Genomic DNA, 27,946 nt, shown 5'->3' with positions numbered 1-27,946 from the left:
GAAAGAAAGAAAGAAAGAAAGAAAGAAAGAAAGAAAGAGAAAGAGAGAAAGACAAAGAAAAAACAAGGAAAGAAGAAAAATTAAAAAAAAGGCTGCTGTCAGTAAAATACTCTCTAAGAACACAATCACCAAAGATGGGGTTTGCCATCATTAAAAAAAATTAATCAGCAAATCTGTCCTGGGTACAAGAAATTTAATATAAAAGGGTCTGCTCTCATGGCTGAAGAAAACTGGCAGAACAAATATGTGTCTGTATCATGGCCCTAATCCAGGCTACAGATGCACCTTCTGACAGTGTTCCTGATGGAGAATCAAGGTCTCAAATAATAGTAATTTCTCCAATATATCACTCTCATGGACCTGCCCACTGGATGAACCAATATTGAAACCCACCTAAGCTGTCTAAACTCTCTGCATCACTAATGCACTTTTCACTGTGCTGTTGTACATGAAATTAAACCACAAGAGCTGGGCTGCCAAGAGGATGCAGTGATATATGCTTGTGCTTTCAGCTGTGAAACAATGAGATCTCCTGGGGCGGAAAGAAGGGGACCAGAGAAAAAAATAGGCAATTTACATAAAAATTACTGTTAAAGGGAACGAGTTTGATCCTTCCTCTCTCTTTTTTTAACACACAGTATATGTCCACAAGGAAAAACATCCTGTAATATAATCCTAATACCAATTTAAGATGTCTAGAAACAAAGACTTCCCTGACAAGTGAAGTACTGTTTAGCAGCCTAAACAAACACCCTTTTCCTGTCCTTTCATATAACTTAGAAAGTTCAAAGAAAAGGAAGGTAGGAGATGAGTCATATGTGGAAGACCTTACAATATAAGCAGGATTTGAAACAGAGAAACCTATCACTCATTTCAGAAACCACTGTCCTGTCCTATGGCACATGTTGAAACAGCTATGCAGTCACTTTCCAGCCAGAAATCCCTTAAGATATTCCTTTAGTAAATTTGGATTTGTTTTCACTAAGTAGCCCAAACTATCTCATGATTCACAATTCAAATGTTTTAATGTGCTATGACTTTTGGGTTTGTTCAAAGCATGAGCTGAGGAGGCTGATTTTGGCTTTATTCTGCACTTCTACTTGTAACAGCATAATCTCTAGTATTTTTAAAAAAAGAAAATTCATTATGCACACTTGCTTTTCCTGTGCTTGCAAACTTCTTTACAGGCCAGTATCTAATCAGTCATCGATTCAAATGCTGCAGTACAATCTGACATCAGAGAAAGGAAATCAGCATCAGACTCTTCATGTAACTAATAGCAAAAAGAATATAATTGGTTTGTCTTTGAGATGTAAAAAAGTGTGACTCCAATTAATTTTATGTCAATGTTGAGGAGGTTAAAGAAAGATATAAAAAATAGCCTTCACTACTGAGAGGAGTCTATGGGTATAAAATGAGGATTGGACACCCAATCCCAATCCCACTGCTGTTTGGGGCAGTAAAAAAGCCCCTCTGTGTAGAACCAACAAAACCTGAAGCTCTGTTATGCTACAAGATGTGACCAAGACGAGTGAAAAAGGGTCTGCCTCACTAAAGCCTAATCAGCAGGATGTTCATTCCCACCATTATTTCTTTACACACAGGGTGAGTTCAGAAGGTCAATTATTTTTTGTTTACAAGGACATTTACTCACTGCAGATTTTGAGTAGTATCCTAGTGCTCAGCCCTTGCTGGAATTTGCCACACAGATGGATCATGGCTCACTGAGGTCAGTGTTGGAGGAATATAATTTCCGAGTCAGGAATTTTGGGTTGGTTATGTCCACGAACCTGACTGGAACTGCTGTTATATCAACTAAATTGTGGTTATTTTATTGACAGTAAAAGTCCTAGTGAGAGAACTGTTACCAGACTGAAGTACACATGGATACTAAAAGGAGGTGGAAAGGGAATCACAGCTGACCTAGAATAACATAAAAGTTCAGAGTGGTTATACTGCCAAACACTTCTCCCTTGATGGAGCTGGGCACCAGCACAGAAATATTCAGAAATAATCTTCTGACTGCAGTTAGAGCCCCCACCTCTTGGCCAGTTCCATATGAGGATCAACATTACAAAGGGTCTAAAATATTACTCAAAAGGCAGGCAGTGTGAACACACCAACTGAACACATGAACCCAATCAACTCAAAAAGCAGGGCTACAGCACTGAAAGTTACTTCCACCAGACTCACAAGACAGCAGAGATGGTGTAAACCCCCAAAAAGACATATAAACAAACTCCAGAAAGGCAATGCTAGGTATCAACTTACAGACAATACACAAAATCACAGAATGGTTTTGTTTGGAAAGGGCTTTAAAGACCATCTAGTTGTACTCCCCTGCCACGGGAAAGGACACCTTCCACCAGACCAGGTTGTTCCAAGCCCCCACGAACCTGGCATTGAACACTTCCAGGAATGGGGCACCCACAGCTCTCTGGCCAGCCTGTTCCACTGCCTCCCTACCCTGACAGTGAACAATTCCTTAATAATATCCAATCTAAACACACTCTTTGTCATTTTAAAGCCATTACCCTAAAAAAGCAGTTGAAAAGAACAGAACAACATACCATCCTTATTTGAAACATCTGCTGCTTGACTTGCAAGGTCAATTTTCATAGGCTCCACAGAAGATTCCTCTTGCTCTTGTATCCCTACAATATAAGCCAAAGAAGGAGAAAAATCAATACTCACAGTACCTGATTAATGTCTAATTCTCAGACTCCTCATACCTGGCCTTTTTGTTTTCCTTCTGGCATGCTCTTACCTTTGTAGACTCCACTGCTGTATAGTGGCACCCACTAAAGAGGACAGAGGATACAGGGAGAACATGGCTTGAAAAAAATTGTCTGAATATTTGTAGCCAATTCATCCTCTTTTTTAACTGGGATTGTTAAAATTGCATCGTGGTGCATGCTTCTGCATCCCCACCATTCTTTTCTCATAGTTTTTAAAGAATCCCTTCTGCTCATAAAACACAATATATGATGGGGAGTTAATCACAGTTATAAAGTTTCTCTAGCTAGCAGAAAGAAAATAAATACAGTGAAGAGTTCAAATACACTGGGTAGTCAGACACAAACTAGAATATGTATGTAGGAAAATGCATTTTACCATTGTAACTCAACATTTTTTATCTCTTCTGCCTCAGGCTTGTCTGGAAGCTTAGATTCAAACTCCTAACAATATTTGAAAAGAAAACAAAAATGGATTTGCTGTTTTAGACAGAGTTCTACTATTCTGCCATTGCCTAAGAAGCCAGTTTTTATTTACATTCCATCATGCTACTTCTCTACTTCTGTGGCTGCTGTAAAGCCTGTTGCACCCATCCTGTGACTGAACTCTAGGATATCAGGTGACTGCTCACTAAGTGACCATTTGGGTGGTTATAATGAGACAGCAGAGTGTAGTAATATATTTCATAAACATTTTATTCTTAAACTGAAATAATGTAGTCCGTCCACACAGGTGAAACCTTCACTGTCTCTCAAAAACCTCTTACTTTTTTCTGTGGAGTTCTAAAGTGGGCTTTTTAAGTCCACTGGAGTGTACTACATTAATTTTGTCCAAAAAAATGTATCTACCACTGAAAATTTCAGCCACTTTTCCTTCTAATTTTATCTGCAAACCAATGGTATCATGGGAAGTTTAACTTTCTCTCTGCTCACTGTGATGGTCAATGCTATTTTCACTAGCAACTTCTGGCACACTACCTATAGAATCACAGAATCATAGAAACATTAAGGTAGGAAAAGATGTCTAAGCCAGAGTCCAACTGTTAACCCAAGACTGCTAAGTACACCACAAAACCATGTCCTCCAGTGCCACATCCACTCACCTTCAGAACACTTCCAGGGTTGGAGATTCCACCACTTCCCTGGGCAGCCTATTCCAATGCCTGACCTATGGTCCTACTGAGCTTGGGGGAGGGATGACTTTACAGTGATAGAAATGTTACTTATCACTTTAACAGACCTTACTTCTCATGCAGAAGCTTTCAGTGGATCACTGGTTTAAAATCATGTCCCCACAGACACAAACAAAAAGCCTTTAATCATCTGTGACTGAGAATGCTGCATATCTGCCTGAAATGGCCCCTTTGTGGATGTATCAAATTCCAGATGATTCTCCAGGAAATTCATGAGACTGAGTGTGGCTATCTCCTGTGGTTTATTATTGTACCAACATCCCCAAGATTTCCCAGTGCTGACCCACCTGTCTTTTTGGCTCATGCAAAAGATAAACCCAGGTGACCCCACACAAATAATGTGTATATGGCAAGAATTTGTCAAGTACAAGACTGAACAGGTGTTTCAAAATCCCTGCCTGACTTCTGGCAAACCAATATGAAATTCAAGGGACCATGAAAACATTGACTAATCAAAGAAGATACACAGATATTCCAATTGTGATACATTTTGATTATCTGAGGGATGCAGCTCTATGAAAAATAAAATTTTGAAAAATCTCAGAATAATTAGGCAGGCTGGGAAGAAGCTTAAAAACCATGTAGTTCCAATCCTCCTGCCACAGGCAGGGATACCTTCCACCAGACCAGGTTGTTCCAAGCCTCATCCAACCTGGCCTTGAACACTTCAAGAGATGGGCAATGACAGCTTCAAAAGGCAATATGTGCCAGGGCCTCACCACCCTCTGAGAAAAGAATTTTCTCCTAATATCCAGTCTTAAACCTACTGTTTCACATTAAAACCATTTCCCCTTGTGCTGTTGACTGTCTCTACTTGAGTGCAGTGGGTGCAGCCCTACCCACCAAGACACCAGGATGTCTGATGTAGGTATTTGGGATGTCTGCTAAACACCAACATGCTCCAACTAGCTGCTGCTGCCTCTGAATCTGACTTTGACCCCTTTAAACCACCATCTATTAACCAAATAAAGGAGATATGATATGGCAGGTTATGTCTTGCCTCCCAGTTTCTCCCCTTGTCTCTCCCTGAAGATGACCACATGAAGTTCCAAGCCCTTATCACCAGATCTTTAACTAGCCAGCATGCCTGGCTTTGCCACGCTGCTGAAAGGTTTCTCACTTTCCATTTCAGAAATCTCTCATGCAGCTGACAGGTGCAAAGGTTTATTGGCATAGTGAGAGGTGATGATGGAGCCTAATGAAAGAGAATTTTATGGACACATGTGCATGTGTAAATTTCTGCACATGTGCTTTGTTCCAGTTGTCTCCCATTTGCAGTGATCCCATCAGGCATGGGATGGGGGATGGCAAGCCTAGAAAGAGTAACAACAGCATAGACAGATCTGCAAAATTACTTTTTTCAGAGGTTTAGAATCATAAATACTGTCAGAAGGGTTGCTTTTGTTCCGCTTTTTCACCTTTTCCCACATTTAAAACCCTGATTCCCCGTCTTTTCTGGGAGGGAATTGTTACAGCATCAGTGGTTTTTACACTGAGAGTTTATTATTGGATACTGTCAGCAAGAAAATTACTGGGGAACAATGACCAGGGCCAAACAAGACAGAAGATATTTTGAACTTTTACGAAGCTGAGCACCACTACAAAGCTTGGGAGGAGGTTTGCACAGTTTAACATCTCATTTTTGGAAAGAATTACAAATTCAGTTAATATAAATTTAATTTCTTTCTTCATTATTACTGTGGGATGGACACAGGAACATTCACTATACTGCCATGCATGTGGAAAGGGTATTATCCAAAATAACTTCCCTGCTGTGCAGTCAATTCAAGTTCACTCTGAGATCAGCCCAATTCACATAAATAGCAGAATTTGATCAATACCAGAAACTGCCTTGACAACCAATTTATTCATGAGGCCTCTCCCTCGATTTAATTCCTTCAGGTTAAGGCACAAACAAGCAAAAGGTTTCAGGTCTCCATGCAGGAGCTGAGGGTTCCTGAAGGGGAGGGAGCCCAGGAGATACTGCTTTCAATATCAATTCCCATTTCCAATTGTGCTCCTGCCAGAGCTCATTACCTGAACCCTTTGCCAACTGGTTACACAACCAGCCCTGCACTAAGAAACAATGGGCTGCTGGCATGGGCAAGCAGGGCTCCCAGCCTTTTCCAATGCATAAAACAAGTATATAACAGGAAGATGGAAATCTCTGCTCTTTTTTCATCTTTGCTTTCCCCCCCTTAATAGTAATTAGTAAAATTGAAGTAATGTTTCACGTGCTTGATAGCAAAAGATTTTAAAATCATAGAAAATTCGGGGAGCTAGGAAGAAAGTTAGGTTTGGCAAACCCTGGGAAAATGTTAAATGTTAAACCTCATGCTTGCTAAGATCATGTGAAACTGCACCTGTGTAATCAGTATATGATAAATGATACAATTGTTAGATGTGACTAGATATAATTATTGTTTAAAGAATCATGAGAAACTATGTTGGGGTTTGAGGGGGATCATGAGAAATCCATGCTTGGGTAAAATCAATGCATACAATAGAACAATGTAAGTTTAATAATTAATATGTAAGTTATATAATGACAGAGTATAAAAACATGTTCAGCTCAAAACCAAGATGGGTCAGATTTGGGTCTGTGTACCCCTGACACCCAGAGCTCTTCAACAGAGCACCTTCATATAATCATTCTGTGGTTATGTGTTCCTGAATGCTAACATGCTTACAGCTAATACACCATTTCCTCTAGAGAAAGATGATTTTTTTCCCCCCTAGATTCACGTGCTGTTTACAAGACTAACATGAAACTCTTGTGGTAGCTCTTGCTACCTTAGCATTGATTTTTAAAATTGCCCAAATATAGAGGTTAGACATCTGTTTTCCAAACCCCCAATAAATTCTAACAAGTGAAAAGTGTAACCCTTGTCTTCCTCATCATCCTCCTTCTCCCTTTGCACAAGGTTTACATCTTTTTCAAGCAACAAAAGCAGGCAACAATGCAGGCTTAGAATCTGTAACAGCCCAGGAACTGAGTTTCTGCTCTGAGCTGCCTACCTTAAGGATTTATTTCTCTTTGATGAGTCTCAAGGGGGGTTCTCTTGGCAGAGCCCAGCCTTTGAGACCAGCCTTGGCATTCAGTGTGGGTCAGGGACGTCAAGTGAGCTCTGAACCAGGAACCTGGGTTCCTGCTATTAGTTTCTAGCTTGTTAATAATGTCAGAGACCCCCTTTAAGACAAACAGAAGAACAAGTTTCATGTGTAATTTAGTTCTGCCAGTGTTATCACATGCTCCGTTTTTGCCCAATTTTACAAGTCTTGTAATAAGTGGGAAATCCTGGCCCTAAGATAATTCTGAATATTTGAGAGAGAAAAGAGTTGTCAATACTACAACAATCCAGAAAACTACTATTTTTACAGGCAAAATGGCAATGCTGTTATTCCCATAGCTGGTCTGCTCTGCAATTTTGGGTGCTGCCACAGGAATTCAAATAAAATACTATTCTGCCTATGGACAATGTTTAACCTGACAAAATTCATTAGCTGTAAATTATTTGTAGAGCAGTTTCTTCTACTCGTGTTACATACTTTGAAAAAATAACCTCTGCCATTATGCAATATGAAAACCATGTTACAGCTATTCTGAACAATCCAGATTTCTCCAATTCATAACCACTGAATAAATTTCATTGTTTTGAGTTTAGCTGTAAATATGCTTCCCCCAATCATGAGACTCTGAGAGAGTCAAGCACATTAAAAAAGAACAAATTCAAATTTCTGTTTAAAATTGGAACACACCATTTTTCATCTGCAGTAACAAAAACAAAACAGACCAACCAACCAAACAAAACACAATAAAACCCAAAAAAATATCCCCAAACCCAAAAACCAGACAAAATTCTTCTGACCAACAGCTGCATTGTCTTATCTGTCAAAACCAGTTCTCATTTTCTTGCTCTGCAAATAGCCGGAGTTGTTTTTTCCCTTCTTTCCAGTCATTTCACTGTAGCACTTTGCTAATGTGACTGTCAAGCCTTCATGTACTTTGTTTACTGCTGTACTTTAGTAACATTATAAATGCTGCCTCATTTAGAAACTGAAGCTGTCTGTGATTCAAGGATTCTGTTTGACTCCTGTTTGAAATCTATCTGGGATGACTGACCCTTTTAATCACACCAGATTCTACCACATCAAATATTTGTGCTGTCTTCTTGTATGGCTCTACAGGTATAAGCACCCAACCTGCTGCTCTTGGAGCTCTAAGAAAAAACAACAGCAATCATTTTCCATCTGTGCTTCATTGTGTTTGAGCTGGAGGGCAGTTTTCTGCCTTGCTATCCTTCTGCAATGCACAGGTCAAGCTGGATAGTTCAGAATTGTCAGGAATGGCACTGCCACCACCATGCCTCTTGCTATTCAGGGTGGCTCACTAAATAACAAACATTTCCATCTGTTTTATCAGGAATATTACACCTCAATCAACCACCACCCTGTACCCAGCAATTATGCACCACAGAGATGACAGAAAACTCAAGGATGCAGATTTACAGCTTTGCTGGGCTTCTCAAGGCACTGAGTGAGCATCATGCTGGATTTGTGTTGCAGCCCCTTCATTGTTAAATGGAGTATGTACCCTCCTTTTTGGCATTTTGTCTTTGTTTTCCAGAGTAACAAAGTGATGAATCTCCCTGTCCCTCCAGCACAATGTGTGTCAGCTCAGCTCTCTGTGTCTGTGCACACAACTGCACCTAAAGGCATTGTGCTGCTCCCAGACACTGTTATTCCCAGCTCAAGCTGAATGGCATTTTTTAAAAAAATGCAATTTAAAAGTGTCTAAGATCTGCTTTTCCTTATCCCTTTCCAGCCCTTTATTAAACATACTGTTAGCAAATCTCATTGTGCCTACCAGTCTCCAAAGGTGGGAATAGGAGGCTAGTGAGGATTGTCACCCAGCAATATGGTACATAAGAGCCACACAAATTTGGCACATCTAAAATCACTCTTCTCCATCAGAAGCATTTTGTGTATTTTGTCTCTGTCTAAAAACAAGATAAACATGCACACAGCAGGCTCTTGATGAATACAAGGTACATTAAGAAAAGCCTTTTTGATTTTTCTTTTTTTTTCCTGGAAAATGTGTAAAAGACCATGTCATTATTTTCCAGATGTTCTTTTTGAGAAACCTGTCATCAGAGAAGAAGCCTGCAGCATAAAATGTTTGAAATGGAGCACCCAGAAAATGTCATCTCATCCCTCAATCCCTGGCTGCTAACACAACTAAATGTTGCCTGGTTGTGATCAAACTAGTAGATCACCTGTCCTGAATGGCTTCCAAAGCACTTGTGCACCAACCCTACCTACAAATAAGGCAGATAGCATGCTCAGTAGCATTATGACAAGGGAAGGGAACAGGAATTGTATGACTATTTACCTCTCTTTCCCATTCTGTCATTTTTCCCTGCTGTTTATAAAAGTCAGGAGTGATTTGGTTCAGTTCCTGATCACTACCTGCCTCATCCTAAAAACTGTCGGTGTGAGGAATTAGTGCACTAGGGGACCCTTTTGTGGAAGCCTCAGGACATCTACATATTTCCTAATGCACACCTTTTATCAGAGGGAATGATGTTGGGCATTCAGAAATATCTTCTGAATTCCATGGCCATATAAGCCAGCCTGTTGAAAGACAGCTGCCTGCAGAATGATCTCTGCACCTCTACTCCCATCACAGTATCATTGTCTCCACACACTCTCTCCAACAGCTTTCATTCCTCTTTGCACCTTTAATCTGTGGTGAGGACTCCTGCTCTTAATTTTGATGAACCAATGTGGGAGCCCTAAGATTTTAATAGTCCTTCTTTCCCTTCAGTCCACCCACCAAAAAACAGAACAACTTAACAGCCTGTGCTGCCATCAGCAGCACTCACTCTGCCTCTATTCCTTTTCAATCTTTCTTTCACTGGATTTTCTGAGCACTTCAAATGATCTTGAGGAAACTGTAGAAAGGCAGATTGTGATAGCAAAGAGATCCTGGATCTCCCAAGCAAGACAGATTTGTCAGAATGTGACATGGTTTGTTTAAAAAAAAGGGGAAAAAACCTTTCCATTTTGCTTCTAAGGAATAACTCCAAACATAAAGGAGACCAAGCCAGTCCTCAGCTTTGAGCAGCAGGGCAAGAACCAGATAGGTACCTGTAGTGAACTGAAATGCAGTAACAATTTACAGTGTGGGAGAAAGATTCTTCCCTGATATTTATCCAGAGACCCCAACCTAAATTTTGCAGCTTAAAATAGAACACAATATTTACAACAAGGAGAGACACATGAAGTTGAACGAAGTTCTGCTAATAGATGGAACAGGAAGGAATAGATATGCTGTAATTCTCAAATATTTTGTGATATAAGGGTACCACAGCCAGGATGCAAAGTAAAAATTAATTATAAAACCCCCAAACTCATTGCAAATCTCAATAAAATTTGGATAACGAGAGGTAGAGCATACTTTACTAAAACATCTTGCTGTTTGGAAAGAGCACTCACCTTTGTGAAGGCTCATCAGCTCCTTCCCAGGTACTCTGATTTAATTTTAGAAAACTGCTTTCTAAAACCAAGGTGATCATCATATCATAGAATCACAGAATCACAAAATTGGAAGAAACCTTCAAGACCATTAGCCCAACCCTCAACTGAGCATCACAGTAATGATGCCTGAATTGTATCCCTAAGTGCCACATCCAGGTGCCTCTTGAGCACTTCTGAGGGGGTGATCCCACCACACTGGGCAACTTACTCCAGTGGCAAAGCACTCTTCTTCTGGAGGCTCTGATCCCACCTATCTAATCTTCTCCCCTGGCACAGCTTTAGGCCATTTCCTCTCACCCTTTCACTTGAGACGTGGCAGAAGAGACCAAGACCCACCTCACTACAACCTCCTTTCAGGGAGCTGTAGAGAGGAGTGAGGTCCCTCTCTGAGCCTCTTTTACTCCAGGCCTAATACCCCCAGTTTCCTTGGCTGTTCCTCTTAGGATGTGTGCTCCAGATCCTTCTCCAAGGGCTCTGCTGCCCTTCTCTGGACTCACTCCAGCACCTCAATGTTCTATTTAAAATGAAACACATTTGCTTGTAAAGAAGCAGTGATTAGCAGCACTCAAAGACCTTACAGATGAACCTTACCACATCTTTTTTCCCTCCAAGACACAATAATTGTGTACTAATTTTAACAATAACAATAATGGAATAACTATAATTTAAAAAAATAATAAATTAAGAAAGTGTCTTGGAGATGGTTTTTTATCCCTTACCATTTTTAGTTTTTTGTTTTGTGTCTGGGGTGACCACTGCCCCCCTGCACTCTGGGAGAATCACAATGGGTGAGAGCCAGACTGGGGTTTCCTGCAAGAGTTGGGGGCAGAGGGGTGGCAAGGGGCAGCTCATTCCTTGCCAGCAGGTGATGTGGCTGCCCACACAGCCTGGTGCTGTCTCTGACCAGGGACACTGTTGCTTTGTGGTTTTTGATTGTTTCTTTTTTTGTTTCTTTTCCTTCAGCACTGTGACTGGGCTTCCTGGCTTGCTTCTCTGCTGCTGTGCTGTTGGGGAGCCCAGCACCACTGCCTGCCGTGTTGGGACTCAGGAACACTCCAAAATTTTACACTCAGCTTTAACTATACGGTGATAAATACAAATCTGCTCAAAAGGACTCCTGTTGCTACTGAGCTCCTCACCTATTCAAGTTCTCAGGACTGGCTTTTTCAGATCTTGATGGGGACTCATCACAATAGAACAGGTGTTTAAATAAACACACACACATGAGCACAGTTTTGTGTACATATCTGTGTTCAAGGGCAGTAAACAATTTTTCATAAATAAACGGCTGTGAGTTGTTTTCCCTCTGTAAAGAAGGGAATAGCAGAGTGATGGATATGTTACCCAAGGTGATACCTCCCACCCTGCCCTGAAAATTTTCAGCCAAGGCTGAAATCTGGCTTTTGGAGATCTGTGTAGCTTTCTCTGACAGAGGACATCGTTAATGCTGATGAGTGCCCTGCTTTCTCCTCTGAAAGGCTGGCATCCTTCTTCACAGCAGTGAGCCAGCCTCCAAGGAATGGGTGGGAAAGCAAACATACCAAAAATGAGCATTACCTCCTAAGCATGGATGCCATTTTTAATTTCTGCTGATACCTGGATGAATATAAGAGCAAAAATTTTATAGCAGCAACATGGAGTAAGATGTTTCACCAGTAAATAATAGAACTAAAGGAGAGGAAGGGTTGCTCTAATCTTCAGCTGCTCTCTGCCAGCAGGGAATAACCACATCTTCTTCTGAATAGAGACTGTATACAACTAAGGCATGTGAGGACCTAAATCATGAGTGGTGATTTGAACCCCAAATCAAGTGTGGTGAGGCACTGGCACAGGTTGGCCAGAGAAGCTGTGGATGACCCACCCCAGGCAGTGTTCAAGGTCTGCTTGTATGGGGCACTCAGCAACCTGGTCTACTGGAAGGTGTCCCTGCTCATGGCAGGGGGATGGGAACTAAACAGATCTTAAAGGTCCCTTCCAACCCAAAACACTGTATGATAACAGCAGGGGGAGATGTAATCACATGCCACATATTCCCAAACTGAGACAAGCCTGAAAGGACAGCCTCCATTGGCAAGCAATTCAGCTGTGTGGTGGCAATCATGCTCTTCTACCAATTTCAGTGGCAGCTCTTTAGAACCAGATTTCTTCAGGACCAAGGAAGGCATACAGCCAGGCACTGACAGTGTAGCTGGTGTTTAACACTTGAAAAACCTACCTGCCCTCCTGACACTCATCCCCTAGCATGAAGCCAAGAGTATTCCCAAAACACTGAAAACCACAATGGAGAAGATACTCCATTAGGACAGCTCCTGTAGGTTGCTTTAGAACAAAGTGATCCACCAAACTGGGTGTTAGCATCTCCACCACAGGAGAGTATCTCCACATGATGACAGACTTAGCCAATATTTCCTGGCAAGGCTAGAGAATGGATTTAGATTTTCACATTAGTGAATCTTATTTCTTCTGTTTCTTGAAGAAAATCTTAAGACCAAATTCAAAATTACCTCTGTGGAATAGAAAATTTTTGCCCACAACAGTGTTTCCAGAACAGCAATTTGGCAGGTGAGGAAAAACCAAATGTCAGTGCTGGTAGTTGCATGCTTGCTTCTTTTTCTTGCAGAGAGCCATTATGCAGTGTTTTCTAAAATTGTAAATGCTCTTTCTGGCTCACTATGGGAAACAACACTAATATGCATCATAGGGTGTGAGATAAAACGTGCAGTGCTATTGCTGCCTTTGATTTTTCTTCCATTTATATCAGCTCTCAGTAACAATTACACAAAGACAGCTGCAGATTTTTTCCTCTAAACTTTTTCATATTTCATTCTTTGTTTGGTTCATAAATTCTAGGGTCTAACTAGGACCTTATATCAGAGACAGGAATTTACATTTAGATAACATAATGCAAAGAATACTAACAAACATCACCATCCCTCTCTAGAAACAGCTCCAGAGTACTGCCCAACTGACCTTGGATTTGTAAAATATGGATCTGACCTATTTGCTTGAAGCAGAGGATTTCTTTTTCCTTCTCCAGTTAAGAGAAACATAATATAGTGAGGGGTTTTTTTTTTAATGAGTATTTGTTGGTGTCCTGTCCCTCCCCACTTTTTCTTGATTTTAGGGAGTCTCACTTGCTGTGCTTGTGCTGAATTAGTCTCTAGTTATGGAGATGGCTCCAGTTTGTTGTCTGGGAAAAGAACCTGAGAACAGCAGTAACTAAAAGAGAAAGGCCACTGTGTTTTTCAGTCACCTAAAAAAGCAGTTAGCAACGCCACCAAGAACAGCTTTCTGATTACAGGACACTTAAGAGAGGAAACTTTTCTTCTCCTCAACCCTATGCATGGACTCAGTAGTGGCAGGCAGGCAGAAAGCTAGCAACATGCATCAGAACTACAATAAATTGCTATGGAGAAGTCCTCAGCCAGGTACATCAGCTCTGACATCTATCATCACTGACAGCCAGGTGATTTATGAGATTTTCTGCTCAGTTTAGGTGCAGGGTGCAGGTATGGTGGGCTTCTTCATCTCCCAAACCACTTTATTCCATATTCCATTCTATAAACAACACCTCCCCCTACACAGACAAATTCCCACTGTTTGGAGAAGTCCACTCTGCTCTTACTGGTAACTCCAGAAACTTCACAAGGAGAACAAGGGATCAGAAATTTACACAAGGCTTTGCATACATCAGACATTTATTTGTATCAAAAGATACTAAATTCAAACAGCAAGTTGGACCAAGGCTGGCTTATGTCTAGATCATTACTGTGACATTGGGTAAAAACTGGAGGAACTTTTTTGGAAAGCTGAGGCATGTTTTTCCTCAACCATCCTGCCTTCACTCCATACTATTGAAAATTTCTCAAAGTTCTGTTATACCTCAAGGCACCAAATAGAAACTGGAGGCCACAACCATATAGCACAGAGTCTGAACAAAAATCTTTAAGAAAAAAAACAGGAGTAAAAAAGAGGAGGATGAAATTGTCTCACTATGTTCCTTATCAGAGAATACACTTCCAAAAAAGTGCAGGATTTTTCCCTTTAGCACTGGAGATCATATCCCCTTTATCCATCAAACTATCTTTTAACATAGAGGTTGTTCCAGATGCCAGCACACATAGGTCAGCATTTTCAACAATAGCTGACTAACGTTAGGAGCACTTTAAAAGGGAGTTTAGATCCATTTTTTCCAAAAGCTTCAAGCTCCCAGCAGCTCCATCTGGCTTCAAAGGGGGCTCACTTCATGAAGTGTTCTGGATGTGCTCAGCATTTTTGAAATTCAGGGCACCTATTTTGAATCCTAAACATGGACTTTAAAAATCCATGCCAATTCTCACTGCACTAAAGATAACAGCACCTCTTTAAATCTGTGCTTAGATAGCTAAGTGACAGTATAACCAACAACCTGACTTTTCCCTTCTTTTTCCTTCAACAAAATAAGTAGAAGTCCTAATAAAACCTGTGTCTACCACAAGAACTAGCAGACTTGAGTCTAAAAAGATAACTGTAATTTTCCTTGAAACTAGTCAGTAACACTCCCTCAAATCCTCTTTGTAACTGAGGAGTAACATGAGTTCCTTACAAAGAGCTGTCCTGAAGATCAGCCAGAATGCAGCAGCTAGGGCTGTGGGATACTCAGAAATACCACAGGCTATAGGAAAGTATTGAATTCCAGGCTGGCATGTTGGAGTACTTAGCCCTTCCTGGAATGTCAGATCTCTCCTACAGGGTTCCAGAAAACATAAGGGATTGTATTTGCAATCTTAGCACCAAAGACAAAACCTCTACCAATTAAACCAGAAGAGAATAATTGTTTAAGCAGCTGATAGTGGCAGACTTCTGCATCATCTATTTAGCATCATCTGCTAAAGCAGGATGACACACATACACTAAAAACACTTGCTCAAGCTAAATTCTTCAGATTGCTGGATTTGGACCATACTTTATCATTTATTCATAGTAAGACCTTCTTAGCTTAGGAACTGAAGATGCCTAGAGAACTTCCATTATATATCTTTCAAGTATTTTGAGCTGACATTGTGGTTCCAGACTTGGGTCATAAAGCAGCAACATCTCCCCTCTTCTTCTTCCCTTGAATACCCACAGCTGGAGGGTAATACAGAGCTTTTGCCAGCACACAGCACAAGGGTAAGAATTAGAGGCTACAGGTCTGCTCTCTACAAATGTGCACATGGTCCAGGTCTGCAGGAATTTGTATGCTGATGTAAGGATTGTCACTGCCCACAGTCTCCACAAATACCTTGGCACCTCTTACTTTCATGGGAACTACTGAAGCTTTCAAAAGAATGCAGAAGTGCTAATCTCCCAGTGCAAGTGACTTCAGCCCTGACAGACATTTCCTCAGAGTCACAGATAAAACTGAAGGATTAAGCCATAAAGGATTAGGAGAGGTGTCATCTAGAATTAAGTCACTGGCCTTGAATCATGGTTTTGTTGGGCACTGAAATAGAAATTTTCACCATCTTAAAAATAGGCTTTATTGTGCTTTTTTAAAATATATATAAATATATTTTAGATATATATCTTGATTGTCTGAGTAGGCTTAAAAGTCTAGATGGCTCATAGTTGTATGATTTCCATTTTTAACCACACTTCAGAGCACTAAAAACCATCAATCTGACAATCCAAAGAGACCAAAGAGATTTCTTCCACAACTGTGCACTGGATGTTTATGTATCTAAGAAAATACAGGAAATAATAAAAACACCTTGCATGGCTCTCTTCACATAGAACTTATTTTGAATTATTTAAAAGATCCTAAAAGGGGAGGGTCTGTTAGACAGAAAATTGGTCTTTCCCTGGAAAGTTTATAGCTCATAGCAAATCTAGACCTTCCCTAGTTTGCTGCCCAGTTATTTTGATGTAAGCACCAAAAAGAGGTCCATACATGAGATGTGCTGTAAGTCCAAAGTCTGTGGCATTTCAGTTTACAGCTGTAGAGATTTTTGGGGTGGTAGGGAAGAAATAAGCCTTGTACCTTAAAGTGGTGTTTCAAGTCACCCTTGATATCTCTGACAATGTTGAGAGCTGATAGAAAATCTTATGAGGGACCCAAGAACTGATCCTCAGCTGGATAAAACCTGCCATAATTTGGAGGCATTGTGCCTAGCTCAGGCTGGACACTGGGAGAAGCCCTGATACTGTGACAAAGCCACTAGAGCTACTTCATTCTGCAGGCAGGGGGTGATCCTGCTGTACAGGGAACCCACTGCAAAGGCACATGAGGAGTACAGCAAAGTATCTCTAACAAACCTTCTCCTGAATACAACTATGTTCTGGTTTTCCTGGTTTAAAGGAACAGGTAATATAATGTGAAATGTCATGTTTTCAGAGAGTCATACAAACGTATCCTGTGAAGCCCAAGATTTCCAGAGAAACATTGCTGGCTCTTGCTAAAACTATAAACTGACACTACCAGATTGCTGATAAAAACAAAAATAAAAGTGAAACCCCCCTCAATTTAAAAGGACATGAGTATTTTTCAATTTTGTCAGACATTTTCATGGAGGGAGGAACAAGAAGGAACTACTTCTGATTACCCAGCAGGAAGCATTTAAGAATGTATTTACTGGTCATTCAGGACACAAGCACTTCTGGCAGAGGCAAGCCAGCTATTTTATAAGCAGCAGAGCTGGAGGAAGCCTGTTGGTCACAGAGGATCAATGTATATGACAGTGGTGCCACTGGGTTGGCAGTCCATGAAAGAGATGCCTCAATTAGGCTGATGGGCATGCAAAACCATGGAATTTAGGCTCTGCACTCCATGGGTAAAGAAAACTGTGAGGGGCATCTTTAACTGTATTTTCAGTTTAAGTTTAGAGACTGGACTATACAGCAGTAATCATTAATGTTGATAGTAAAAATACTAATAGGTAAAAAGATCCTGCTTATCCTTCTGTATGTTTCCTATCAGAAAAATTCTTCACTTAGGTTTCATTTCCTTAACACAGAGCAATTAATAACCTAAGTGAGAAATTAACAGTGCAACCATTAATGTACAATAGAAAGTATAATGAAAATGAACCCAAATTAAAGTTCTCTAAATTCAGTTTACCTACTCTTCATCTCATGGTATATTTACTATAGCAAGCCTAAAAGTTTAGACCCATTTTATTTCTGCCTGTCCTCCGATTTACAAACCCTGAATTAATGCAGCTCTTTTCAAAGCCCACACATGAAAGAACTGTGCAAATAGCTGAAGGAAATGGTAAGAACTCTAGGTGCCATGGATCACATTCTGTGCACAGAATGGCTTCCCCAGAGTAAGCCCACGTAGCTGTGCTTTTTGGCATTCATCATTACAGTCCAGTCCTTGGATCACTGGCATTGTGGCCACGTGCAGCCAGGTTTCCACTGAAAGAGCAACGCTTTTAACAAAAGGCCATCCCTCCCAAGGGGTGATATTTGAATATCAGACCTCAAAAAGGTGGCTTTATTTCAAGAGTTTTGCCAAAGGCTGCTAGTGGGCCAATCAGTTTATGTGTGTGATGGTTTATAGCAACAAATCTGTGAAATCTCCAGAAACTAGAAACCCCTGAAATGTGGGGAAAAAGAGCTGCCTTCTCGCCAAACCAAAATTCCTGGTTATATAGAGTATTGGATCAAAGACAAAGGATTTTGCAGAGGCACAGCACTAGCACAAGCCTCATCACCAAGGCTTTGGGGATGCTGGGTGACAATCCCTCTGGTGTCCTCAGCCACACTGCTTGGGCACATCCAAGGCTGGACCAGCGCCCTGCCCCTTCCTTCAGCTTTCCACTGGACATACCCTCCAAATTCTGATTTATTCCATGTTGTCAGCAGCAGGGGTGCTCTGTGAGCAAATGGGTAGCCCCTGCTGCTCCAGGCAATGCCTCCTCAGCAACTCCCAGCAGCAGGGCAGGAAGAGGAAAATCGAGATGTCAACTCCAAAGTGTGCCTGGACATTTGTACCTGCAGTAGCTGCTCCCAAAGGTTTAGAGCTCACCTCTTCTTTCCCAAAGCCTGCAGCAGAACCAGCTACTTGAAGCTCTTGGACAGCACAGGGATACAGAAAGCATGGAGCAGCTTCAAGCTTTCTCCATGTGTGTCCTTTGGGTCCTGGGGTCATAGATTAATAGAATAGTTTGGGAAGGGATCTTAGAGATCATCTAGTTCCACTACCCCTGCCATAAGTTTTTGCCCAAAGATTTTTCCACCTCCCAGTCAATTAAGAGATGGTGCAAGATACCAGAAAAATGGCATTTCCTAGTGATGCTGATAAACAGAGTATATAACCAGCTACTTTAAAATCAGGCTTTGAAATGCCACTGGCTTGCTTTGTTCTGAGGACAGTCCCAGGGAGAATGTCAGGTCCTGTAACTCATTTGTTATCTTTATACAAGGGAGCTCTGCTAAGCACCAGCCATCATAAAAATACTAACATTCCTTTTAGTGGAAAACAAATAGAAAAGAAAAATGCAACAACTCGCTTAAAAGCAAGCCAATTAGCACTTCAAAGATTGCCACATGGTCTGTAAACAGGGATGTTAATACACTGGGGAACCATGCTCCTCTTCAGCCACAGCCTGAGTTACACAAATGGAGGGAGCAGCATTACAGAAATAACACTCCCCCATGACACAAACCTACACTGTGCATTCGTTTAGACACGCTCTTTGCATTTTACTTCCCTCAGTGGCTTAAAAAAATGCTGAGAATCAGAACAGCATATGAAGAGTGTTTTAATCTAGGCTTTGATAAGGCGCTTTCCTCCTCTGGGCGGTGAGCACCCAGCAGCAACAACTTTATGTGCAACGTGAAGGAAAGTGTCAGGGAGAAAACTGCAGTAATTGAGGTCACATCCTCTGTCATTGCAAGGAAACTCCCTCACACATTTTACCCCATCATCCAAGGACATTTCCATGTATATACAGCCAACCTTTTTAATGATATCTAAATATTTGTCTCCTGAGCAGATAAACTAGTAGGCATTTAATTCTAGTGATGGAAACACCCGACGGCTGGATGCTCTCATCTACCTGTAAATGCAAAACACCAACAACTGAATTCAATTATGTGGCAAAATTATGTGACAGTTATCTCTGAGGTATTTGGAATCCCACACAAAATCTGTGCTTCACATGGTTAAGCAGCCAGTTCTCACATTTTATAGGGAGAGAGGGAAGAAGCTAAAAGGCTGTGATTTGTGGTTTTTTGTAAATCTCATTTGCAGCTGTACAGTTACAGCTTACAGATTAATAATAAAAGAGTGTATGTGACAATGCAGAAACAAATGATGTTCAATGTCAAACACAAAGCAAGATGCAAATATATTTTTCTGTTAATTAACCAGGCTTTCATTTCAACTGCTCTGATCTTGTAAATAAAGATTACAAGCTAGTTTCGAACAAGTGTGGGAATTAAGCAAACAAAAAAAAATATCCCAAACCCTACATCAAAGCACCTTAACTCAACCATCTCCTAGTACTGGTTAGCTAATTATATTTGCCATTTTTTATTTGGGTGATCTAAACAGATTAAATCAGGTTAAAAACAATGGTACTCAGGAACTGGCACAAAGGTAAAAGCTCTCTGGATATTACCAGATATCAGTTGCTGTCAACCACTGCCAAAAAACAAGGGGCATCCCTGATTGTTCTGAAAGACAAGAAGAGGATGGATGGATAGATGGATGGATGGATGGATGGATGGATGGATGGATGGATGGATGGATGGGAGCAAAGACAGATGGATGGAAGAGAGAGAAGAAAGAACAAACAACTAAATAACAATAACTGCACCTATGACTTGCCTCTAAGGATTTGCTTTCCAAGCACTTTTATTGAAAATGTTCAAGTCCTTAACTGATCTTCTGGCGGTCAAATAAGGGGGCCTGAAAAGCCTTAGGCTAATTAAGCATTGCTGAGTGATGCTTGAAGAGATGGGAAAATACAAAGCTTTTGAAAGGAAGAAAAATCTCCAACCACCTGGTACGGAGTTGAGAAGAAAGGGGAAAGACAAAGGGGCAGTTTGCAATAGGGAGGTACAAGACTCTTTAATTACTGGGTGGCCAAGACCATTCCCATCCCAAATGCCTGTGAAAGCTCACAAAATGAGCTTATAAGGCTCAGCAAAAACATCTCTTAGTAAGAATAGCATCTTCTGGAAAGCAAACAGCAGTAGTTTTCCCCAAGATACACCTGCTAATTAGAAATGATGGGTAATAGATGCAGGTGGCAAGGCCCCCAGATGAGAACAAGGCTATTCCTGCTGACCTCTCTACCTGTTTTCTCTGACTGCTGCTCTCCAAGGCTCCACAGATGGTGTTCTCTTTAAATTAATACCACCCTGCCAGCCAGAAGGAAGCTTCTGTTGTACTTGGCAATACAGGTGAACAGCCTGCATTTAGATTTCAAAGCAAATGCCCCAGGTGTTACAGCAATATGGCAAGCCACTGATGTGTTCCATCCTCTTCAGGCCTGCATAAGACTCAGCTGTGTTTTCTTATCTCTAAGACTAGCTAGAGAAAAATCACAACATTCAAAGGGCAAACTTCTCACACTGGAGCAAAATCTGAACTACCTCTGCTCTACATGGCCTTGTCAGTTATGAGCTTTGAAAGTGCCATCAGTGCCATCCTCTTGGAGAAGATGGATATGTATCCAGCTGATTACAGGTGCAGGTTAACGAGGAGCAAGCTGGCTTTGACACCCAAAGCTGCAACCAAACCTTTGAAAAATTGCTGTGCTCATTCTCACTTTTGGAATGTGAATATGCATGGCTGATTTCCTTCCCTCCTACATGCAGATCCATCTCCAGCTTTTTCAGCTGTGTGCTGGCGATCCAGTTGGATTCACAAGCTGGGCAAATGCAAGCTGTATCTATTCTTGAATGGCAGACCTCATTACAAGAAGGAAATGGTTCTGGCAATCTCACACATTGCATGGCACTGCTGCTTCCAGGATCAGATATAAGCCTCAGGTCATGGCTACTTCTGGTGGTTAAATATCCCATAGCCGTTGTGATAAGAACAAATGGCATTAACCATATTTTACAGCCAAATCTTGACATGAATATCTCTCCCCCAGGCTCCCCTTGAAAGTTCTTCTCACTTTGGAAAGATTTCTTGTGTCTTAGACATCACACCTTTAACTCAGTACTGTTAAACATTGGCTGTGTTCAACGCCAGAGGGAACAGTTTCATAAGCAGATTCTGTGATCTCTGTATGCATCAATTTCTAAGATAACTTGGGTTCCTTTAGATAGGTACAAGATATATATGTATTTCTTATCATCTGCTTTTCATGCTCACACACTTCAAGAGCCAGCTGGATCTGCAAGCAGAACCGTGTCCAGGAAATCTATTCTATGCCATGATGGTAGCAGGCAATACTAGAAATATTGTTTAAAGACTTTTTCCTTTAACTTTCTTTTCTTTTTAAATCAAACTTGCCGATATTGCAGTGCCAGAAGATTCAAAACCAAGCTACAAAAGCATCCAAATGTTTGGCCATTTACCTGAGAACCAGCTGTGTTCAGCTGCAGGAGCCTGCAGTACTGCTGTGTGGTTACTGAGACATGTCAGTAACCTCCCAGTAACCTCAGTCATCTGCAATTCAAGACTCAGGTTTCTGTGTGCAAGCAGATTTATGATGATACAGATATTAAAAACATTGACAACTGTTTAAAAAGACCACAATAGCTGTACCTACTGCACACTGGTCAGTTACTGCTTTGGAAGACAGAGAGATGAACCAAAACCACAGAGGATGCCAGTTTTACCAGACTGAGATAAGTGTGGAAGCTGTTAGCTGTGCTCATGTGAGGGTAATTGTAAAATATCTGCTGTCCCAAGGAGGAAGTCCCAAAAAATGAGAGCACAGCTCTGGTCTCTTTTGGCAATCCAGCTGTTGGGGGCAATGTGACCACCAGAGAGGAGCTCCTGTTATCTAAAGGAAGAACTGGGTGTGCTGGTTAGGATCACAGCAAAACACCATGAATCTGTGAGGTGAGATCACAAGAAGAAGGGACAAGGACTTAACTGAGGTGTGATGGCAGCAGCCATGAAAAACTGGATGCAATGAGGATCTAAATCCAAGTGAGGGAGAGGGACCATGCCAGTGCTTATACCTGGCCTCACACCCTGTTGATCAGAGCATGCTGGAAATAAATCTGAATTAACACTGGAAGGGTTCCACCCCTGATCCTTGTGTCTTAAGAGATTCCTGCAAGACAGCCATGTGGGAAGCCCCTTTCATTGCTGGGACAGCACCCATGAGAATGTGTCACTTGCAGAGATCTTTCAATGCTAAGAAAAGAGCAGAACAGAACACAATGAAGCTGCTGCACACTCATAACAGCAAGTCCCCCTCAGTTTTCTGACCTCTCCAGACCAGCTGGGTTGATGGAGGCACCATGCTATGGTTCCAGCACCCCAGAGAGGGGGTGATGCTCACTCAGCTGTGCTGACTATCTCCCTGCTCAGTCTGTGAGCTTCCTGCTAATCTTCCTTCTAGCTAGGATGGCTGGAAGAATCAGGCAAGTTAATTTCCTTGACTTGAGCTGCTGGAGTTAGGCATTGATTTTACAGCATATTGACAACTTATTTTGAAGCACCTGAGGTATCTCCATGTGTTCTCATTTGACACCTTTGTGCTACATTTCAGTCTGACAGACCATGAAAACACATCCAGCAGTTGTGCTTTACCTGATGAAAAACCTTGTAGCTGTGATAGCATCTGGTGACAAATTGGGAATCTCAATGTTTTCTAGGCCCTGATACAGTGAATTTGCTATCCTGATCCCCTGACTATAAACCATTGTTAGCTGTAAACAGGGGACAATGGAGAATAGACTATTGATATTTTCTGCTCTAAGTCCAGAACAGTGTTTAACCAATTTTTTTGTCCAGGCAAGAATGGCATAGCCTGTAAGTAACTGCTTATTTTCTCCACAGAGAAAATACTGAATGTGTAGACATGCTGTCTTTCAAGGGCTGTCAAGTAATATAAATATTGAGAGGTTTTAGGATGATGTAAATGCAATAAAGCTGGCCTCTGTGGTAGTTATGATTACTGGCACAGTGACTGCAGAACAAACAAACAGTAAAGGCACATTCACATCCACAACAGGGAATAATGAGTCAGAGGGCTTATACACCCCAAAATTTCAGTGTAAAGACCCTGCAGCAGTGAAACTGTAATGAAGGTCATCTTTTGGTTGAAATTTACTGGCTGTAGAAAGCAATGGATTTTAGAACTCGGGACAGAAGTCACAACTTGGGAGGAAAATCATTGGCAACTGTTTCAGCAAAGTAGTGTTAATCAAGTTAATCAAGTAAGTATGTTATAAACATGGAAGCATGTGTAAGATAAGTAAAAAAACCCCACCATTCCATAGTCTTCATGTTTCTAAAAAGTGAAAAGTTTTTTTCAGTTGCCCATAGACTGTCTGCAGCTGCAACTCACAATTCATCATTCAGAGCACTGGTTTAATTGCAGCTATGAGCACATGCACAGCACACAGGAGTGCTCCAGGACAGCCCCCTCAGAGATCATGCAAGACCCCAAAAAGGAGATGCTGAGCATTTGTGAAATAACAAAGTCCCAAAGAGCTGCACTTCTGCACCAATATGTTGAGATGACAACATATTGGTGTGCCTGATTCAGATGCAGTCCCAGAGATGCAGGAGGGAAGAGCTTTATCTCTGGTAGACTATTCAGAGTGGCTAAAGACAGGGTCAGTTTGGGCTGCTGGGATGGGTATGCTGGTGATGACCTTGCATGCTCATCTGGAGGCAAAATGTGATAAAAGCCAACCAAGCAGAGGAAGACTGTTCCAGATGGCAAGATCTCAAAAGAACACTCACCTGTCAATCACATCAGGAAAAGGTGAGGGGACAGAAAACCTGCTGCCAAAAAGTTATGAGTAACGTGCAGAAAAAAGGAAGAGAAAATACAGAGGAAGGCATTATGCTTCAAAGCTGAGTGAAATTGGGTGGGATTTTTCCTGCTCTGGGTCAGCAGCAGTGAGAAAGGTTTAATCTCATTTGGGGTCATACCCTCACAAAGAGTCCTCTACTTTACAAGGCTGTACACACATTTCCCCTTACTATGTAGAAGTCCCTTCTTGTACAGCTCTGGCCTCTCTCTTCAAGCACAAGAAGCAAGGACACCTATGAAGCCATGGTGTACCTCATTAGCAGAGCCAGAAGTGGAAAAACACAGAAGAGAAAACAGAGCTGAATCAAAAAGTGTGTCCCTTGATCCATGTGACAGTATAGAGCAAGTAAACACTACCCTTCTCATATCAGAACAGGATTTACTCCTCACCACAGCACTAGGCAGTACTACAGAAATGAACAGTGAAGTGAAAATGTTCTTTCACTCCTCAAAGAATGAGCCAGAGAATCATTCAATCCTAGGACATACAATGTTTTCTTTTAATTCCTCAGTTGGATCTGTGTGTATTCCCTCATAAACAAACTTTATCAAAAGAGGAAAGAATCTAAAATTTATCAGTGCTTAACAAAATGAAGATTCCTTTTGTAGAAGATGCCACAAGGACATAACATTTGTCTGTGAGGGATCAAATTGTTTCCTGGTGAAACTGCCTGCACTCCTTTGGTCTGCTGAACCTATTCTAATTTAAGACTGAATTTCTTACTGTGGCACACAGGAGCTAAGCTCACTGTTCAAACAGATACCTCTGTAGCTGTACAGTATATGTTAGAGTGGTGCCATATCTCTGGAGGTGCTAAAGCTTATTTCCAGAAATACTGCTGGCTATGATGCCATCTGTAACAGTGCAGTCCTTGGCCACTGAGCCCTGTTTTTTCAGTATGTTACAGGAAACTGTTCCTAAGATGTCAGACTCTCTCCCATATTCCTTTCCCTCATTCCTTGGGTGCTATTTGAGATAGTTTGAAAGAGATACAAGTTTTTTTTGCATAAGGCACTGCTGTATCTCTGGAGAGGTGAGCTAAAACCAATGACTGGTAGACTTGGACCCCACCATTTGGAATATGGATTTTATTATCTCCCCAGTTTTCATATGTGAAAAGGGGATTATCAGTATCTTAAAGCTCTTCAAAACTTGTAGCTCACAAGTATAAAACATGTAATATCATGTAATACTATTATAAATGTATGAGGCCTAAGAATGACATCATAGCATCTGCTTTTCACTGGGATTTCATGATTTTATATTTTTCAGCATTCCCAGCATGGAAGATCAAAATGAAAATGGCACTTCAATATATTCCATTAAAAATATCCAATTTCTCCTCCAGCATTTTCAAGGATTTAATTTCTTCTCTTTGTTTTTATTTTCTGTGTATGGAAAAGCATTCTAAAGCTTCTTTTACTTGATTTAATGCTGAGTCTGATTCAATTCAGTGCTGTAACATAAGTTAATTAAACTAAACAAAGGCTGCATTGTCAACACTTTCAGCAGGAACAAAGAGATGATATTTTTAAATGCAATAAAAATTGCCAATTCATAATACTATTTCTATTCTGTTTACTGTAAATGATAAGAAGAAAACAATCAAATAGAGATAATAAACCTTAAACACTATCATTGTTACAGTATTCCTTATTGTTGTTTTCCTGTTTTCTTTCCTTTTGTCTTTTTGTCTTTTAGCCTTACCATCAAGTCTGGTAACATAAAGTGACTGTGACAGCAAGCAAAACATTTAAGCTGAAAAACTCCTTATATTTTCTACTTTCTTTTTAGAAAAAGAAACACACACAGAAAAAAAATAAATATTTTTTTCTTGCAAGTGATGAAACATAATTAAAACTTCAAATTAATCTTGCACCACCTATTTTTTATGTACATTCAGGCTAGAACCTGATACATGGAGAGTAATGAAAAGAAAGAGATTTCTTCTGTAGAAGGAAAAGAAATATGACTTTTTTCCCCTCAAGAGACTGAAATCAATATCTAGAGCAGACTAGACAGTGTAATAACCACCCTGATTGCCAATGAACAGTGCTGCACAGGGAAGCACCCTCAGGAAAGCCCTGCAGGAGGTCTGCATCCCATTTGCTGCCCCATCCTGCACCATCAGTGAAGCCTCTTTGCTGATGAGAGCCTGGACACCTCCCACGGACAGTGGGGCCAAACCCCCACTCCTCTTCTGCATCTGCAATGTGCAAGTGGAGCAGAGAAGATGCAGCTGAGCCTCACCTGGCTATTTCCATGAGGCACAGAAATTACTTGGATATCCTTTTCCTGCCACAGCTATAGTGCCCTCAGGAGGGCAGAGTGCCTGATACAGCCAAACAGCCCTTGGACCACCACAAACTCAGCATAGTGGGCTGGCAAACATGATCTGGTCACAAAATCTCCTCAACTGGCTGATACTGCAGCTGAAAAGCTCACTGGAGTTTTGTGGCTCTCAAGAAAATAAAGGTGTGCACAGCAAGGCTTCATAGGCTGGGCACCTTTCAGGATTTGCACTCAGAATATCTCTCTGCACTTCCCACTAGTGCCATCCACTGCTTCCCAACAGCCCATATCTCTGCACAGCTTAGAGCTTTAAATACCCATTTACAACTTTCTGGTTCCACAGCCTTCACAGCATTTCTGCAAAACATCCAATGGTGCACTTTCTTTCCTTTCTTTGCCAAACATCAGTATCTGTTAGAGTAGGATTTTAAAGATGTATTTCATATTTAGTGTCTGGATATGCTGTAACAGCCAAAAAATGGCATCCAATCTATTCAGTATGGGTTCTTATCAAACACCAAATGCACTATATCTGGCTCAAGACATTTTTTACTTTCCTCTTTGAAGCTGGAGCCTTTATACTAGATCTTCAGAAGCTACAACACTCTGAAATATTCTTTTCTTTCCAAACAAAGTGAAATTACCAACTTAAAGATTCTAGGGAAGACTTTTTTTGTTGTTTGTTTTGTTTTGTTTTTTTCAAAAATGTCTCATCTCTCTCCACTTGAAGAATGGAAGGCATTTGGTTAAGCTATAAAAATGCCATTAATCAGAAATAAAAATGTCAGGTTTGTCCAAAAAGATCTTTCTTGAGAATTCTTTTGTTTCTCTATAGCCACAATGTAATTTTGAAATTTTTGACTGTTTGATAATGAAGTCATTGTTTTGACATTATTTACAACTGTACCAATGAATATAAAATCCTATAAATGCCTGAGACTGAAGCTATAAAACATGAGAGCTCTTTTCCCCAGGTTTTGGAACATTTAGTTCTCTCCAAGATTATGCCATAAAATTATCACTCCTGCTGCAGCAAAATGGACAAGTGAAGAATGGACAAAGTGTTGCCTGCAGAGTTACAGGTTACAGCTATTCATGTTACAAAGACTGTCCAGCAAAACTGGGCTTAGCTAGAACAGAATTTGGCAGACTTCAAATTTGAAATTAGGCAGACTTCAAATTTAGAATGAACAAGCACTGATCAGAAGACAGACAATGGAAATCCCATGTACTGCAAATGATGGAAACCTCCCTCAGCCT

General features: G+C 40.9%; 1 protein-coding gene across 5 annotated transcripts in view; it reads right to left on the bottom strand.

The window, feature by feature from the left end:
* The window catches only part of MACROD2 (mono-ADP ribosylhydrolase 2), an 850,223-nt gene that overhangs the window by 7,961 nt on the left and 814,316 nt on the right, over window positions 1-27,946 (bottom strand). For all 5 annotated transcript variants that reach the window (XM_015620850.3, XM_015620848.3, XM_015620846.3 and 2 more), the window contains one exon: window positions 2,571-2,654. In XM_015620850.3, the coding sequence (XP_015476336.1) occupies window positions 2,571-2,654 (84 nt within the window). The remainder of the gene's footprint in view (window positions 1-2,570; window positions 2,655-27,946) is intronic.

This window comes from Parus major, chromosome 3 (assembly GCF_001522545.3).
Source record: "Parus major isolate Abel chromosome 3, Parus_major1.1, whole genome shotgun sequence".
NCBI lineage: Eukaryota > Metazoa > Chordata > Aves > Passeriformes > Paridae > Parus > Parus major.
Note: the sequence above shows the minus strand (reverse complement) of the source record. Positions and strands in the feature narration are given on the sequence as shown.